Genomic DNA, 19,055 nt, shown 5'->3' with positions numbered 1-19,055 from the left:
AATGTAGATCTAAGAAGTGTTATAACTCTCTTCAATGTACCTTTCAATCGAGTTTCATCAAACTCTTATTGAAATGTTACTCTAATTTTTTCCTGCTTTTACATACACCACCCATACATCATAAATCACTGCATAGGCATTTGGTCTATTTGAAAGTGAAATTCGAAATTGAGATTACAGGTTGTCATGTGTATCACATATAGCATATTGTCCTACTTTGTTCTGATTGGCTGAACAGGTGACTCTGCCTAAGTCAAATCTCTTGGGACCAAATAAATTTGTTCGAATTATTAAAACATGATTTGCCTATTCTTCAATTATTCAATATTGCTTCAATTAGGCGATTATTCAAATAATGGAAGGTCGACTGATGCAGAGTCTAAATGTACTAAAATACCCTTGCACTTAATTGCATTGGTCTTGATACAAAATTATTGATAAGTCTATAGTGAACATTGGTACCAATTATAATAGCCATTTGATCCTTCATCGGAAAACAATGGTTAAAAAAAACTATTGGATTTCCTTTTGTTCCTTTGTAATTTACAAGCACCTTTATGAAACTCCGCCCTGCGATGGTAGTAACCTAAACATTAGAGGATGTGATATTTCATGTAATGCTCATCCAATCCTAATGTAAAATATGCAGAGAAAGATTTGTTCATTTATCAAAAGGTGAGGACTTTCTGTCTTTTTCCCCTGTATCCTTAACAAAATAGTTCTTTAAGGATACAATGTATAGAGATATATCCCTATACCTAATTAGATTTTCCTCATGTATCAATGACATTCATAGCGTGAAGGTCATGAATAAATAAATAAAAGTGATATACATATGTATATATGATTAATTATGCGTCAAATCTAATCTAAAGACTTGTAGTCTGGTGTCCTCATTTAGCCCATTTTCCATAGCCTGGTCTAATGCCCCTTGCATTGATGACATCAACAAGAACATTGTGTTTAAATTGGTTCCATTCACGCTTCTGTTCCTGGTCGATATACTCACTGTGGATCTCGGTCTTGGAAAAAAGGGGGGAAGAGAAGAAAGGAAAGAGGGGATATTAAATAAATGATTGGTACTGCAAACTTGAAAATGCCATTGCAATTGGACATACTGAAGTTTTTCAACATACACTCAGAATAAAATCACACGAATGACAAGAGGGGCTTGTTCATTGATTGAGTGGCTACTCGATGTCTTTGAAAATCTAATCAAAAGCAAAAAGTAAAATTGACTACATGTAAATGGAAACCTAATGAGCTACAAGATACAAGTCGAGATTTCATGACAGTGTTTCAGATTCTATTCCATCTCAAGCAGAGTGAAGTACTCTAAAACTATAGGTTTTTAAGGATGGGTTAATTTCAATTAAGTAGCTTTACAATATAACATCTGTAGGTAAAATTCAGATCATGGGGAAAAATCAGCTGATTTATCACCTCTTTGCCCATAGTGACGTCAATGCACATAGCGTAAAATATGTGCACACACATAATTGTGGAACATCCTTAAACTCAGCACTTAGCTCTGAGGATTTAGAAACTGTCAACACTGTCACATCACTAGATTTGCCCCAGTAGAGATAACTCGCTAATAGTCACATCCAAGTGATTACATATGTTGGGGGATCTAGTAATTAGAGGTAAAATAGTTTTAAATACTATCTTACTCTTGGTGTCGCAGGAATAATTTTTTTTGTATCGCATCGCAATTTGATTCAAAGAATGCTACACAGAAAGTCTATCTGTTGCATATATTTACATAGGATTGTACAAAACATTATTGAGAGCTTTTCTCTTATGACCAAAAATGCTAATCACATTTGGTAAGCAAAGTTATCCCACGCATCATGATCTGTTTTGATCTCTGGGGAATTTCATTTTTTTTCTGGCAAACTAGAGGACTGTAGATCAATCCAAGAGCAATAAATATATATTAAAACATATAATACTCACCTCTGACAGAGATTCATAAAGTGTTTCATTTGACTGCAGAAGAAGTGATCTAGTTGTCTCATCTAGCTCTGTGAAAATTATTATGAATTAAAATTATAAATGATTATCAAAGTGTACACGACTTAACAGAAATAAGAAAACTTTAGTCCCATTCTTGCATAGTACATTATCAAAACATTGTAGGGCAATTCCATGATATATGTACATCCAACCCTGTATTTGTGGGACCTCCCTGAAGTAATTTGTGGCTTTTTTCTAGTTCATATGAAAGGTTGTATGCTCTCAAATTATTATGGCTTTAATAAGCAGATTGCGAAGTGAAGAGTGATGGAAAATGGGGGTTATACATCCTGAATAATAATAATAAATTGTATTTATGTAGTGCTCTTACCAATGGTTTCAAAACGCTTTACAATGAAATTAACACAAAATCATAACACCAATTAGCAAACATGTACATTTCATATAAAAAAATAGATCAAGAAAAAGTAATAAGACACATCCGGAACAATTACAATTAATACTTGATAAATTAGGATAGGAATAGATGTGTTTTCAGGAGAGATAAGGATTCAAGAGAGGTGAACTTACAAATATGAAAGGAAATATTATTCCAGAGAGTGAAAGCACTGACTGCGAAAGCGCGTAGTAGGTAGACCATAGCAAGTAAAAGTACAAGGTAAAGGAGAGAGGAGCAAGTGTGTAGAAAAAGATCTGAGATTTTGAATATTAATATATTGATTATACATCACACAGTAAAAATAAAGATATGCATCACAAGGCCTTAAAATCAGTGTAATGAGCTGCAATTCGTAAAAAGAAATTAACAAATATGGGTGGAATTCAGGCCATGTTTACACTAAACATCCTCTCAACCAATTGAACTGCATCATTCCAGTAACTCATAACACAGATGAGGCCTTGATCTTACCGTTTATTCTGTCCACCGAGATGACCCCTAGCTCCACACTGGACGATGTCACGATGGAGGAATTGCTTTCTTCTCCTCTCAGAACACTGATCTCACCAAAAGACTCGGAATGTAACAGCTGACCCATGACTACCTGCTTGCATCTTCTCTCCTGCGTCAAAGAGATTAAGGGATTTCAAGATTTATTCATTTCATTCTCATTTTCAGTATTTACATGTACTTACCATGTTAACAGTATAATCACAATGGTATGTAAGCACTGATAACATAGAGACAAAATAATCAGTATACATCGAAAAATGAAATTATGGATTATGGGCCAATGAGAAGCAGAGCTTGGGAAGAGCTCACCCATGATTTACAAAGACAAAAAAAAACGATCATTTCATGTTACAAATGCTTAATTCAGGACTAATACTGATGAGTGTATATACACGTAAGTGAACATTATACATATATATATATATATATATATATATATAAAGTATTATAACGCATTATTGTGTATAAAAATATGATATCATACATGTCAATGAAAGGACAAGAAGGCTGGAGCGGAGTGTGGAGGGACACAATGAGAAGAGAAATTAGTAGACTATTTTAAGACAATATATTCCAACCATTTGTCTGAGAGAATAACCCCATCTATCTTCACGGTTAAAATTCAGCAAACAACCAGAGACAAGATTTCTCAATGACCACTTTCTGAGAGAACTTCTGAAAACTAAATTCTCCCATCTCAGGTTTCATTGCATACCTCGCAAAAAAAATAATTAGAAAAAAAAAACATGACACAAAATTTATATTAGCATGATGTGGGGCTCCCAAGAAATCAACCTCCTTGTCAAAGGCCCGTATTCTGCATTCTAGTTTAACTAAAATCTGGTTTAGACCATGAAGGCCTAACTCTGCTAAAATATGGGAAGGTGAAAATATCAAATTTGTGGCGTACTTGGACCGGAGTTTACATTAAACCTGAGTTCAGAACATGGGCATTTTAATTCTTTTCTTACTCCATCAAAAAATGAGAAAAAGAGAGATATTTCATGATTTCTGTACCTCTTTCCCATTGGGTAAAACTTCTTTGACTTCCACTTGTCTCAATACGTGACATTCTCCAGATTTGACGAAACCGATGAAAGGACACATGAAACCTTCACTCACTAGTACTGAAAATGAAATAAAGTTTTATTATAATTATTATCATAATAGATCATGGTAAACATAACAACAGTCATTAGCAACATTTTTGCAAACACATTACTTGAAGATTTCCATGTACATCATAATGGCTACATTCCATATCACAAAGCTACCTCTATTCACCCTAGCAAGCATTTCTTTTCATCCAACAAAGTCTGTTTTATCCGACAGTTACCATAGTGATAATCAGACACCTGTGGGGAATTTCATCTATCATTTTTCATCCAACAATCTGAAAAACTTTCACTGATTTTGATAGGCAGAGGAGCATCATTACTCTGCTGTCTTTATGTACATCCAAAGGAACTGTTCAATAAGACATTACCATTATTCTCATTGACTGTCTACTAGAGGGTATTTTGTCAGATTAAACATCTGACAAGTTCTTTCATGAAATGCTCCCCTGGGAGTTGTTGGTAGTAGTAGAGCGGATTAGCCAAACAATTGTGCAAATTATGACTAAAGCATGAAACTTTTACAAGTATTAGTATATGCCGTAAGATTTATTTTAAAGATGGGAGGTAAATCTAAAAATGCCATTTTCGGCCGTTGCCTTACGGCATATACTAATACTTGTGAAAGTTCCATGCTTTGGTCAAAATTTGCACAACCGTTGTGATTTTTGGAGCTTATCTGCTCTACTATAGTTAGTGATTGTTGTCAAGATGAGCAAATGAAGAACCTTTGAAAGCTGTGTTCCTCTATCCTACCTGTATTCTCTTGAAAGGTTGTCCATTCCAGGAGTTCGGCAAGCTTTAGCAATGACTGTCTTGGCCACATCAGATACGCCTTGCAAGAATTGATCAGATTTATCTTCTCTGTGTTTTCTTGAGATTGTATTTGCTATGAGAATTGAAAAATAAAAGATCACTATAAAATAAGACTACCTAAATGCTTTGTATGGGGAATGCTGGTATGTACGAAGAAGGGCTTTATGATCCCCCATGTGGTTATAACTGATTAAGAATGTTGGAATGAGGTTGAGAAAAACAAGGGAAATAGGGAGAAACAGAGAGAGCAATCAGAGCAAAATTGAGAGAAACAGCAGGATAAAAGAGCAAATGAGAGACATCAAGAGTAGTGAAGAGACAATACTGAAGTGCTTAACTAGGGCAGTCAATCTGGAGCTGTTTCATTTTTCATAGTGAGGCATCACCTTTTTTAACTGGAATATGTTCTTATGCTAAATAAGAACTACAAACTTTGTTTCAATTCATGCTGAATTTCCTATTGAAAACTTTTCAAACTACACATTGAAATGCTAATTGACAAATAACTTTAATCAACAATGGTCATACATGTACTTCAAGTCTAGATAGTAGGAATTAGATTGAAAAAAGAATCTGCTTTAGCATGTTCCAGTCATTCCTAAAGAATGGACAGTGATTTTCTGTTTACTAGTAAATCAAAATGGAAAATATGTTAGGGTTCTTTATTTTTCAAGAGGATTTTTTTTACTTTACCTTTGCAAAACAAATTGTGTTTTTGCCGTGTACATTTCTATGTCAAAACAGAATTTCCGTTTTAGATCAGGTTTCATGAAAGAATTTTCCGACAAGTCCTGTTTTCCCAGTTACCATAGTAACAGTGCCTCCCCACCAATCAGAATCAAGGAAAATTGTCAGATCTGACAACTTGTTGGACAAAAATGTTGATGAAACACTCCCCTGAATTATAGGTGCCTGCTATTTTCTGACATTTATTTCCTACCTCAGTGATGCGTTTGAAGTCATTGCTGGATATCTTCAGGAACTCTGCCGGTACCGAGTTGACAGTAACAGTTAGAAGTCTAATTAAAAACAAAATAAGATTAAGAAGAGAGTACTAGTCTCAAGTGCTTCAATAATACTATCTAGCGATACTGTTGGCTTAGTTTTGCCCTGGTTTTCCTATCAGTAAATAATGTATTTCAAAAAAATAATCTCTGCCATGTAAAAGATACAACAGAAATAAGTAGCAAAGCAATGAATCAGAGCAATGGAATTTAAAGTCCAAATGCTAGCACTACTTAAGTACAGGTTTTTTAAAATATTCATATATTTCCTTTTGTAAATCCTAAGAAATACATCTTTTTTTGCCAAGTACTTACTTGCTATTTGCCTCTGGGCCTTCCACTTTCTCCAATGTTCCAAAGCAGTCACACACCTTAAGCTATCAAATATTTGTGAGAATGCAAACATGAAAAAAAAAATTTAAATGATAAAAATACAGAGCATGAGAATGAAAAATACAGAGCAGAAGGAAAAATTTGAAAATTTTAAATCATAAAACACACTGGGGCAACTATATGAATATGCCATCTGACAGTATCACAAGCGAACCTATCCCCCACCCCCCCCCCCCCCCCACACACACACTTCCCAACCTTTCAAAATGAGAACAAATGTCATATTCTCTTTACATTACATTCATACAAATAGCTCATGTGTATGTATATCAGTAAAGCACAGAAATGATTCTAGGGAAAAACTAAAAACAATAGACAGAAGATGGGGAAGGATCAGTGATTGGATATAAATATGTAGAAATTAAGCTGGTAGAAATAGAATGAGAGACAAACAGAACTTTTCAGAAGTGATAGTGGAAAAGTGTTGGTAAATAAAAATGGATGGAAGAGGGAAGAAAAGAGATGGAACAAGATGAGATGGAGAAAGGAATAGAAAAGGATGATCAAGGAAAGGGACAAGATAATATATAATCGAGTGAAAATGTGTTTGATGGACAGCATTCAAAAAAGAGAGAGAGATACATGTAGATGAAAGGAAATAAAGAGGAGGGGTGGGTATTTTACCTCAGGGTATCTCTCCTCACTATGTGAGGATTCTGTGACCACCAAAGGTACTTTGCCAGCTGCACCCCTGTACTGAATCCATGGTCTGCTCTGAGGGATAACACTCCCTTTCAATACTATGAAGAATCCACTGTTTGCAAAAACTGCCAAAACAAAACAAAGAATATTGATTACCAGTAAATTGAGGTGACATCTCTCTCTGCTTGATTAAGACTCCATTTGACTTGGAAGATGTAAATGATACATGCTTTGCATATTCTGGTCTGTAAAAATCCTTTACTTTGGATTATTTTTTGGCCAAGAAGTTCAACTAATGCAGACTTACTTGTATTTATTACTGAAACTTGTCTTGTCACAGCTTTACACATTAATAAACATGCCTTTATAACATCAATGATCAAAATCTATAAGAAACTTAACTTTTGATGAATATAATAATGTACAGATGACGTGCACAAAATGTGTTTTTGATATACTATCATGTGTGTCAAAGGGAGTAATTTATTACTTTTTAATATTTATTTCCTTCGCATTTATATTTCTTGTTCACAAACAAAGCTTTCCAGGAATATAAAATTAAATGACATTATATTAAGAAAAATAAGAATTAGAATGCACAAAAATTCTAAACCAAATGGACTATCAATGGATCAGCCTATTTAACTTTTCAACTATTTCAAACAAACATCAATGCCAACAACAATATGGGAATTAGACCAGGGGGGCCTTTCATCAATATTTTTCCTGGATTCTGATTGGTTGAGAAGCACTGTTACTATAGTAACTGTCAGATAAAACAGGACTTGTCGGATAAAACGTCTGTCAAGTCCTTTCATGAAACGCTCCCCAGGTAAAACAAAATAAAATAAGATGAACTAGCTAACCTGTATATCCTTCATCCCTCCAGACATCTAATGTTACCAGGGTACTTAGTTCCTTTAGTTCTTTGTTGGTAAGTTGCTTGGATAGGTCAGTAAAGGCTTTGAGGTGTGAGTACACAAGGTCATTTTCCTCTGCATTTCGTTCATATGGCCTAAAATGATTAAAATAGCATTGAAAACTGTAAGAATAATGGGGGAAGGGTTCAATCTTTTCTTCAGATGTAATCTACACTGCAACTCTACACCAAGGAGTAGATGCATGGTAACCTATGAAGGCAGCTTGGAGCAAAATGATGGTGTTAAGTAAAGTGTGGACAACCTGTGTTGGAATTTTACAATTCCACAGCACCAGGCATGAATGAATCTGTTTTCTCTTGCACAATGGTTTGCAATCACATGTAAATTGGCATCAGCCAATCAAGACCATTGTTGCATACACATTTGTGTTTGATAAACTAATCTGGAACCAATAAGAATTGTGCTTCAAATCTGTTTCACACCTTAGTATTTGGGGCTTGCGTTCACCTGTGTATTGCCCAAATGCAGACAATCACATCCAAAGGCAACATAACTCAATGAAACAAATTAATATGAGGTTAATACACTGATCAATGCAGAGGCATTGCATTTAAGGGCATGAAGTTTGATATTTTATCAAACATCCACAACTGAACTCAACCAACTCCACACAAGCAAAGATGAGAGGCAACGAGCAAGTGTGAGCAAGGACGCTTGAGAATGAGGAACAGCGAGGTACTCAGGCAGGCATTGACAAAGTGTTAGTACTTGATTTACCTTCACATTACACTTGCTGTAATGCATGCAACTCTGTAGTCAGAACTCGTAGCAAATGGTTGATTGCAACTGAATATTGCGCTGGGTAGCTAGTGTTTGCTGCGTATTGCTGTTTTTAGCTGACGAGCATTACACACCTTAAAATGCAAAAGTGTATGGTCATACATGTAATTGCAATATCATTGCAGGCATTACAGAACCATGTTGATAAAACTGACAATTGATGTTGAGCCATACATAAACCTATTGTATCATAACTCCATATTAACAGCTGATGTGGTAGCTACACGTAGGACATGTAGTTTGCTTTACACTCTCAAGTGGGGATGAGGGCAGGAGAAGAGTGGATGAGGTGTGGAGTCTCAATGATCTAAGCAGCATGACTGCCCTTCATCAGTCATCATCACTCCTGATAACAAGCAGTCAAGCTGCTTAGAACGCCAAGTCTCTCATCTCATCCACATGTACTCTTCATTGCCACGACTCCTCATTGCATCTATGCTGCTCCTGCTCCAATTATCACATTTCATTGGATTTACAGTCTTGCTAGGGACTTCACCTTTTCTAATAAAATATTATTCCAAGAATACAAAGTGAGAAAAGGGTGTCAATTTCCATTCCCGGATCATCTTCGCTATGCAAAATATACTACCATCCAACAGTTTTGGGTCTTTTTTCCAGGAAGAAGTGCATAGCAAACTCTAAATCTCTTCTGCATCCCCACATTCACATCAATAATTACTAAGAATAACCCTCGGATACTCACATTTTCTTGAGGATGTTCCTAAGATCCTTGATTCTGTTCCTCTGGATAATGATGGGATCCACAATCTTGCGCTCCTTGTGGAGCTTGGCCATGTGCTCCCTGATGTCATGACTGATATGGTCCTCATGGAGTTCCTGCTTCTCTTCCTTGGTAATCTTCTTCTTGCTCTTTGCTACCGTCTGACTCCCTGTGTGGAAGAAAGAGAACAAAGACACATATATCTAGTCCCAAATTTACTAAAGTGGTTTTGTTTTGGGGGGGTCAGAAAACATGGTTTATGCAGACTTCATACATAAATTGTATTAATTCAGACTTTTTTGCATAATGATTATCATGTTAATCATTTAACAGGATGGTAAATTCACACTTCTTAGTAAGGTTACAGGAATAAAGAGTTCACTGCTTTGGTAAATTCATAAAAAAAGAATGGGCTCATTAATTTATATCAGCAGATTCATTCATTCTGTATTCAATTGAAAGTAAAAGCCCTCATTACTGGATTCTTTCTCAAGCCAAGTGTAATCCTGCAGTGATAACAAATATCAGTATGAAATGAATCATTTGATTATTTTGTTTTTCAAATGTTTTTATAATAGGTTTGTAGTATGTTTGTTTGGGGTTAGTGTTTTATATTGAGTTTTATGTCCAGTGTTGTTTTTGTCATAAAATAAGAATGATGGAGATGACCATGTAAATTCTAGCAGTCTGGACTAAGCCTTGGGTTACGTTATGATATCACTCGTACTGTGTTTTGTTGTTTTTCTGTCAAACTCACCCGATGAATTGTTTGTTGCTTCAAGGCTTTTTGAGACAGATGCGTCTTTTCCGAGTATCGGTAATGTCCCACCTTTGGGTTTGCCATTCACAAACATGCTTCTGTAGTTCTCCATAAAGATTCTGTGTGCTTCATCTGAGCTTGGTTCCCCTTCAATGCTGTTCAGGAAATTGAAAAGAAACCCACAACAAAATAAGGAATAGGTTGTGATTCAGACAGACCATATACACTGTACCTGATGCCATTTTTACCTCTGCCATTTTTAGTTCGGTCATTCTAACCTCCGTCATTTTATTTCTGCCATTTCAACCCCTGTCACCTTTACTTTGAACTGATATTAAAGTTACGACTTTTCCTACAGTGATTGGTATTCTCATTTTGTGCTAGGCAATAAATGTATTTCTTTTGTTATGCAAGTACATCAAGTATTATTAGACTGCAGGCCATTTGCTTTAATATTATTAATCTTAAGGGGAAGAAAATAAGAAAATCACTTAGCTTAGTTTTGCCTGCCATGTCTTTCAACTACCGTAGAAATTAAAAACAGCATCAAATGTTTCTTCACAACCAAATCAGGATGCAATTTTTTTGGGGTTACACATTCGAAATTGTAAATGACCTGTGCACCAAAATAAAACATATTACAAAGAAAATACAAATATAACTACATGTATTGTCATGGAAGCTCTGATTTGTTTATAAAGTTTCAAGAAAATTACCAAGACAAAAAGTTCTTAGTAGCAAAAGACTGTGAGCCCATTTTTACAAGCTCACAGTAACATGTAGCTACAAGGATTTACCATGATGTAGAACTAATCTTACCTCGAATGAAGACCATCAAGTTTACATAACCACTTGAGTTTGTCATAGTTTATGGCAGGCTGTTCTCCTATTTCTTCAGGAACTGTTTTGAGAGGGGAAAAGAGACAATTGATAGGCTATAAAGGTTTGGTACCTGGTAAAAAGTTTTTATTTAATATTAGAGGTCTGTTTATAGCCAAAAGAGGTCTGTTTTGTAAGTAAATATTCATTATTTACCAATTTCTGTATCAAAATTATTGATAGTGATTAAAATAGGCATTTGCGCAGCTAAAGTAAGTTATTTTATCAACAATTAAGAAATTATTTTGGGGTCTAGAGTGCGATTTAAATCGCCGAAATTGATCGCGGCGCACAAGCTTCTGGTACATGTATGATGGGGGGACCTAAAGCTACGCACTTAGTTTACAAAAGATAAAAAAATATGACAATTTTAATATTTGAACAAATCAGCTTTTACTTATTTGTGGTAAATATTCTAAAGATTCTTAAACAAAAAAAAATATCACAAAACTCACTAATACAAAAATCCTGCTGTGCTTTCCGAACACCTCTTGATCTCGCCGCCCGATTTAGAAGGGGTCCCAAAACTACGCACTCGATTTATCATGCTAAAAAATAGTATATCCTGTGCTTCAATATTTAAAATATGCTCATATTATTATAGGATGATATGAAATTAAATTGAATATAACTCCAAATTCCAAAGAGTTGTGGGTTTTCTCTGCATCTAGAGATTTACTGCATCCTATGTAGAAAAATTGAATAGGAATCGTTCGTCACACTGCAGTCACAGTTCCTCAATCAGAGTGTGCATTTGCCATTAAAAACTTCATGCGCGATGAGTGGTGCATAGCTTTAGGACCCCCTACCATAGTAAGTAAAGAATAAAATCATTCACTATAAATGCATGGCTACTCTCCATCATTATAACCTTGTTCATTGAATGAGTGGAGCCAGGGATTGTGTCCCATTCATGTGCAAGACAGCCCAGACCGCGAAAAAAAATGAAATATTCGCCCCGAGATTGCAGCTTTCCTTCTAAAAAATTTAGCCCTAAATCTAAATCATGTAGGCCTAGACGGGAATTGGGATACAACTTCCTTTCTGACACACGATATCGATTCCAAGTCAATTGAATTTCAAACAAAAATTTCATTAATAAAAATGCAAGAAAAAATCTAGAGAAGATGGGGAACCCTTGCCAATGATCACCTCGCCATGCCATCTCTTTTGTCATCAGAGGATGTGACCTACCTACCTATAGGGAACATTATCAACTGAAATTTTGGTGGAAAAAAAAAGAATGATTATTAAAATGATGACACGCACCACGGATATTAGGCCTAGGCCTACACGCTTTTCAACACATGGGACCGGTGAACATTATTCTACATCCATACTGTGGAAAAACGTACCATTATGACGGGTCTTTTGCCTATCTCTCTTACTCCAATCTGCATCACCTTTCCCCTTAGGAATAAGAGCCATTATCTTGCAAAATTATCAATGTGTCCTCGACAAGAACATTGACAAATCGTTCACTAATTCAGTTCGTAAATATAGTTAGGGCCAACTGGCGTTCTTAGCAACGCCGTAATGTTCCGTATGGCACATATAAATTGTTGAGGGCGCCGTGCGTGCATGAAAAAAAAATTACTGTATCAGGATCGAATTTGATATGGGATCAAATGAGAGTATTAACCGGGAGTATTAAACTCTTTCACATGATTGGTATGCCATTGGGATTAAATATTTCAGGTTGGATTTTCCTTAAAGAAAAAATTAATATTCATGCCAAATGTATTCTATTGTTTGTAATTATACTTTCGAACATCGTTCCAGAAAGAAATAAATGTCAAATCTTTCTTTATATTACATTTTCTATCATGATATGCCACCACTGAACAAAAAGTGTAATCTGAAATGTTTATGTTGAGAAGTAACTCGAACAAATATGAAATGTTATAGTCAAGTTTTTTTTTTATTCAATTTGTCTAAAATATGAAGACTTTTGGGCGAAAAGGACACCTAAATATTTTTCAGCTCCTAGATGACAAAGCGATGTGATGAAGGGGCATGACATAAGTTTGTTTGATATCAAATTCGTCATGATAGCACATAAGATACAGTAAATGACGTTTGGCAAGTGTAACTGGATGTATGTAAACTTCTGTCCTTAACTGTATATACTGAACCTAAAAAGTGTTATTTCAAGGGTTGGTGTATATTAATTTTGTAAAAATTTATGAATATCAAATTATGCATGTAATGCGGGTGCAAAGCGCAAACTGAAATTTTGCAATGACTATGCTGAACAGGAAAAGGACATATTTTTAGAAGGCCTATTACAGAAATGCACGAGGAAACATATTTTACTGAAGATGATAATATGATAGAGTAAAGCGGGAGTTAATTTTGATTTTTTTCTATAATTAGGAATGCAGTCTAGGGGCTGCGGAATCGGGGGCTCTTGAGCTACATCGATCTCATTTTTCGGTAAACGTGTACTATGTAAAAAACTAAACAACCACAAAACATCACCATTCATGAAAGAAATAACAATTTCCACTGACAATATCCAATGACAACATCAGCTAATGACATCTTTGCATCTGATATATGCCCGGACAACTTGACATTGATTCAGCGAAATTCCCTGACACGTAATTCGTGCGTGAGAACGCTCCTTATTATGCACGCATATCCTATTTTCAGGGCCCTGGAAACGATTTTTAAGAGGGGTGACAGGGGCGGGGGCTGGGGGCTTAACCCCCCCCCCCCCCCCACTTTGAAAACCGTTCCGCAGCCCCTGGGTGATGATGTAAATTTGAGAATAGAAAAAATCAGGTTTTCCTATACAAATGGTTCCGAGAAATTTGAAGAGAAAAAATGGTTTCTATACATATAGGCATAGACCTATATTTATGGGGATGTTTTTTATCTTCCTTATTGATCACCAAGTAAAGATGATTATTGATGCGCTTCGTATATCATTTTGATAATAGTTTGATGAAGAGCGTTAAATTTCGGTGTATATTTGCACGGGCTCTTCAACCCAGCGCCGCCGCCGCTGCATAGGGACCGATTATGGAACTTAGCTACCACTTTCAAGTTTCAACTGTGAAACTGCATTTTAAACCAAAATACAGTTAATTGGAACACATGGCCGTTGGCAGAAATGTTTACTGTGGGAGGGCAAGAATTAAGCGTGAAATTCTGAGGAAACTCAAAAGCGAGGGAGCAAAGCAGCCGAGATTGTCATGGGGGCACTTCTTCATTTTCGAAAGTGAAATTAAAATATTTCTTGTATACAGTATTGTGTACATTCTGTGAACAGTTTCGATAAAAAAAATTTTTTTGGGGGGGGCAACCGCCCCTCCTGCATCCCCCCCCCCCGCCTCTGCGTACGGCCATGTAACAGCGTACAATGAAAGGGGAAGTTAGATGTCACCATTACACGAGACGAGAGAGAGAGAGCGTATTTATAGCAAGATAAATTACCACTTTATTGCCACTCTATGCCAGCAGCAGTCTCCTGTTGAACACCACAATAAGATATTGTCCCACCATTAGATTTGTCTTGTCACCGACGTGTGGATACCCTTTATAAGTGGACGACTTTATAATCCAAATGCAATTGAGTTTCAATTAATGAGCAGCCAATCTTGATTTCCATTGATCTTTTTGAAAATGGCATCATTAAACATTGAAGACGAAAAGCTCGATCATGATCTCAAGGAGGACGATCCTGCTGGGACAGATGAAAAGAGACTGAAGGAAGAAACCATCCTAACCGACAAGGAGATTCGTGAAGGAGGCTGGGGTTGGGTCATCGTCTTTTGGGCGTTCTTCACAAAACTACTCTTCAGTGGAACTGTAAAAGCCTTTGGAGTTCTAATGCCGAATCTCGTGAGTCATTTTGGAGGAACCTCCATCTCTGAACTTGGTCTCATTTTGGCTCTTTTCGGAACATTTTCTGATTTCACAGGTAGGCTTATGTATTACAGGGTTCTATGGAGACAGGTCTGGTCAGGAAAATATGACAGATATAATCCCATAACTGCTTCAATATACATTCACAATATGTGAAGTGTCTACCCCAAACCAACGCCCAGTTTTTGGTTGTACAAGGAACCTTTTGAATACAGTCTATGGGGTTATAATTATCACCAATTTTTATTTTGGTTCTCTATACACAACCTAGAAATTTAAAATAATCAAGAACCCGATAGGTTGTGTATACATGACTGTAACCTTCAAAGGTTAATTGCTTGTAAAACAAAATAGAAAAAGATAATTGTTCTAAAAGAATGTTTAGAACATTTTCTACTTCTCTGATAAACCTAAACAGGTTTCAAATACGAGACAAGGTAAAGCTCTAATCCAATAGTGAAGGAAAAAGTACGCAAACAATCTTGGTCAGAGGACTAACAATAATAATGATAATGATGATGATGATGATGGTGATGTGAGATGATGATGATGATGATTGTTTGTTTTATTTCCGTATATACAAAAAACAGATACAAAGTACATAAAAAAATACATATAACATGAGATGATGCGGTATATGTTAAGATATAATGATAGAAGGTAGGTAATAAAGTAAATTATACGACTGGTAGTCCATATTCAGCTGCACTAATGCAATGCTGCTGGTCTTCCATGGAACCAGTTTACATGCAAAAGGGCTATGATTGCCATAAAGTAAAGGAAGTTGACCATCAGACATAGAAGAGAAATCATTAAAAACAAAGAAAAACCATATAAGCTACACCTACCCCCCCCCCTCCCCCGGTACAAATCAGTGATTTAATTTCATTTAGCACATATATATTTCAAAAATTCATTTTTAAAAGAATTGATAGTGGTGATGATGATGATAATGATAATAAAATGTAAAAGAAATAGTGAGTGGGTGACGTCATTGGTCCCCTTATTTGCATACCGATCAGGGCAGGGTGTGCGTTACTGTTTTGTGAAATTGACTTTAAAATGTCATAACTTTCTTATTCCATGTCCGATTTTGATGGAAATTTTCAGTGCTATATGCTGGATTTTCTCTTGTTATTCGCAACAACTTTTTGTTGAGGTGGACTTGTCCTTTAACATAGAAAATTGACATGCAAGCAAAAAAAATCACTCCCAAATGAAGGTGATTTTGGTTAAATTACTGCTAATCAGCAGTACATACCAGATTTCCAGGGAGTGCTATCCATGGTGATTAACACACATAGCACCCCCGCTCTCAGTGCCAGAAGGCCCCTCCCCCAACCCTAAGCTCATGCTTTGACTTCAAATGACAAAAAATGTTGTTTTTTGTTTTGTTTTACAATCATATTTCAGCCATTTTGGTGGATCAGATTTGCTCAAATCAACGGCGGATATTTTTTTTCAGTTAGTACTTCAAGATCGTACTTTGAACTCAATTTCATCTCGACTGGCAAAGTATGCAGTTTAACAACTAAAGCGTCATCTCTCAGAGTCGTACGTTGCCCTTTTCTTTAACCATCGATTGAAGATATTTCTTTTATTTAAACTTTTACTTTTCTTTTTACCAAAGGTTTTACCAGTGCTCCCCTTTGCAAGGTGTTTGGCGCAAGATCCGTTGCAGTCGTCGGTGGTATCCTCTGTAGTAGTGGAATAATACTAGCATCATTCGTTACATCATCATCTCAGCTGGCTGTCTGTTTAGCAGTAGCAGGTAAATTAGTTGGACAAGTTCCCAAGCGTTGCTTGTAAAGCCGAGCATTGCATGGGATATAATTTCTTGATATTTGAAGAGGTGGGATGGCCTGTAAAAACATCCCCCAATAAAACAACTTTTAATAAAATAAACGATACTTTGTCATCAAATTATCAATACCGTTGTTTAAGTTGTGTGACTATACATCCTTTACCGCTAAGATGGTATTCAGATTCTAAAACCGTCAAAATCTTGCATTCGAAGGAAGCAAAATGATATGCACTGTACATGAGTACTAGAGTCAGAATGAAAATTGTGTTGTCAGCTTGCTGAAACAAAATTATAAATGCGCTGGGTTAAGGCGAAAGCCTTTCTTATAATTTCATTTCTCCTAGGTTTCGGCTTTGGTTTTCCATTAGTACCGTCACTCGAGCTGATAAGGTTGTCTTTCACCAAACGATTTGCGATAGCCAATGGACTGATATATTCAGGGACTGGTATAGGCGTTGTGGTCTTTGCACCTCTTGGTCAAGTTCTCCTAGACACTTACGGATGGCGGGGCACCTTCATGGTTCTTGGTGCTCTATGTCTCCATGTGGTGGTACACGGAACCGTTTTAAGACCTATTCCGAACAGCCATTGTAATGAGGATGAAGCCAAGCCGAAGAAAACGGAGAAAGTTTCTCTTTCTGAACAAAAGGATAGAAGCATCACACATTTGAAAACCCTAAAGAAAAATAAGACATGTAATTTGCACGAGGATAGAATTCCACTTTTAAATACACACGACTTAAACCCCAATGGATCAGCGATATCATTGTCTCCATTGCAACGAACTCCAGCAGAAGATGACGATGAACCAATCAGATCTAGATGTTGGAACACTTGCGGACATCATTTTCCATTTAAGTTATTCAGAAATCCACTGCTTTACCTGGTCCTTATTTTACAATTCTTTGCCCGTTTCACAATAGTGGGATGGTTATTGTTCTTCATCCCTTATCTTCAAAGTAAAGGGATGACACCTCTTGTTGCAGCTTCCATTGCATCTGTATCTGGTATCTTCTCGACAATAGCTCGGGCAACTCATGGTTTGATCATCGATTTCGGGATTCTGACTTCTGAGAAACTCTATCTGATGGCGACATGGGCTTTGGCCCTCTCCTTGATGTTGTGCCCAATCCTTGACTTGCACGCTCAAAATATGGCGGCCGCGGCTCTGTTCGGTGTGGGGAATGGGATCGTCCTGCCTCTTGGCACGGTTCTCTTGAAGCAATCTACAGACAGAGATGTCTTTCGCTCCTCTTCTTAGTCTGTCGTATGGCATCATAGTCTTGCCCGTTTGCTTGGCGGTTATACAATAGGTAGGTACGCATAATTTTTGGATTTGATCACAAATACTTTTACAATTAAAAAGCAGAGACGGGTTTTTTGTAGCCCTCACGTATAATTAGAAGTGAATAAACGTCATTAGTAAAAACATGGTTATAAGATGCTTCACACACTTGTAGTATGTACTTAATTATATTCAAAGTTTATTCATTGAAATCCTTACAGACTAGATAACTCAGGTTTGTTTTATACACATTTGCGGCGGAAGCCAAAAATTTTAGGAGGGGACAACCAAAAATTTTTTGACAGGCAAAAAAAAAAAAAAGGTTCTCAACCCAAAAATTTTAGGGGGGACGTAGGAAAATAAATTGACAAGCAAAAAAAAAAAAAAAAAGGTCATCAACAACAAATTTAGGGGGGACACGTCCCCCCCCCCCGCTTCCGCCGCCTATGTTTATACACCAGGGGTATGATATGATTTTTATTATTATTGTCACATATATAGATAGGCATACAAAGCTTGACCCCTTAAGTTTTCTTTATCACGATTTGAATTTCATTGAAGAAAGTTATACTTTAGTCAACTATTTATTGCATGGAACCCGCATTTACAAGGCTAGCTTTACAGTTGGTTCCTTTTTTTTCATTTCTGTATAATATATATATATATTTGCCTTACATTGCAACCTTTTTTTAATTTTAGAATGAAAAAGAACAAAAATGCGACCAATCAATCAAGTAGAACAATTGATATTATGTAGACAATACATTTTGGATATAATGATATTCCTATACAGAGAACATTATACAAATATTAGTGCATGATGATTACTAGTGATAACAACGTGATGTAGCAATATATTTATGATTTTTTTTCATATCTATAATTTAAACACAGGAAGACTGTACATGATATATGGCACTTTCGATGTTGGATTTCTTCTAATGGGCAGCTTTCACGTTTTTACAGGCTTTGTCATCATCATCTACATGAACATAAAACAACGATACACCCCTTTAAATTCATAGAAGCAGTGGCGTACCTACGGGGGAACGTGCCCCCCCCCCCTACCCCTATCGACTGGCCCCCCCCAAAAAAAAAAACAGGGGAAAA

General features: G+C 36.3%; 2 protein-coding genes across 2 annotated transcripts; one reads left to right on the top strand and one right to left on the bottom strand.

The window, feature by feature from the left end:
* Positions 1 to 323: 323 nt before the first annotated feature.
* LOC121407370 (cyclic nucleotide-binding domain-containing protein 1-like) lies at positions 324 to 12,520 on the bottom strand. The gene is made up of 13 exons (XM_041598415.1): positions 12,339 to 12,520; positions 10,924 to 11,005; positions 10,102 to 10,259; positions 9,327 to 9,513; positions 7,769 to 7,917; positions 6,885 to 7,027; positions 6,183 to 6,244; positions 5,804 to 5,882; positions 4,804 to 4,936; positions 3,950 to 4,059; positions 2,891 to 3,041; positions 1,960 to 2,027; positions 324 to 1,022 (listed from the first exon to the last, which is right to left on the bottom strand). The coding sequence occupies exons 1-13, from the start codon at positions 12,409 to 12,411 to the stop codon at positions 894 to 896; spliced, it is 1,524 nt and encodes a 507-aa protein (XP_041454349.1). The 5' UTR covers positions 12,412 to 12,520; the 3' UTR covers positions 324 to 893.
* Positions 12,521 to 14,613: 2,093 nt separating this feature from the next.
* Positions 14,614 to 17,921, top strand: LOC121409584 (monocarboxylate transporter 13-like). The gene is made up of 4 exons (XM_041601497.1): positions 14,614 to 14,911; positions 16,487 to 16,627; positions 17,005 to 17,250; positions 17,686 to 17,921. Exons 1-4 carry the CDS (start codon positions 14,614 to 14,616, stop codon positions 17,919 to 17,921), a joined length of 921 nt encoding a protein of 306 aa, XP_041457431.1.
* The last annotated feature ends 1,134 nt before the right edge of the window (positions 17,922 to 19,055 follow it).

This window comes from Lytechinus variegatus, chromosome 2 (genome assembly GCF_018143015.1).
Source record: "Lytechinus variegatus isolate NC3 chromosome 2, Lvar_3.0, whole genome shotgun sequence".
Lineage (NCBI taxonomy): Eukaryota > Metazoa > Echinodermata > Echinoidea > Temnopleuroida > Toxopneustidae > Lytechinus > Lytechinus variegatus.
Note: the sequence above shows the minus strand (reverse complement) of the source record. Positions and strands in the feature narration are given on the sequence as shown.

Bases quoted from the DNA above. Each gene is read 5' to 3' on its own strand.
- LOC121407370 (XM_041598415.1), bottom strand. From the start codon at position 12,411: ATGGCTCTTATTCCTAAGGGGAAAGGTGATGCAGATTGGAGTAAGAGA. The intron at 7,028-7,768 runs GTTAGCTAGTTC...TTGTTTTGGCAG, and splicing joins GAGGGATGAAGGATATACAG to TTTTTGCAAACAGTGGATTC. The intron at 5,883-6,182 runs GTAAGTACTTGG...GTTTTTAATTAG, and splicing joins GGCCCAGAGGCAAATAGCAA to ACTTCTAACTGTTACTGTCA.
- LOC121409584 (XM_041601497.1), top strand. From the start codon at position 14,614: ATGGCATCATTAAACATTGAAGACGAAAAGCTCGATCATGATCTCAAG. The intron at 14,912-16,486 runs GTAGGCTTATGT...TTTTTACCAAAG, and splicing joins AACATTTTCTGATTTCACAG to GTTTTACCAGTGCTCCCCTT. The intron at 16,628-17,004 runs GTAAATTAGTTG...CATTTCTCCTAG, and splicing joins TGTCTGTTTAGCAGTAGCAG to GTTTCGGCTTTGGTTTTCCA.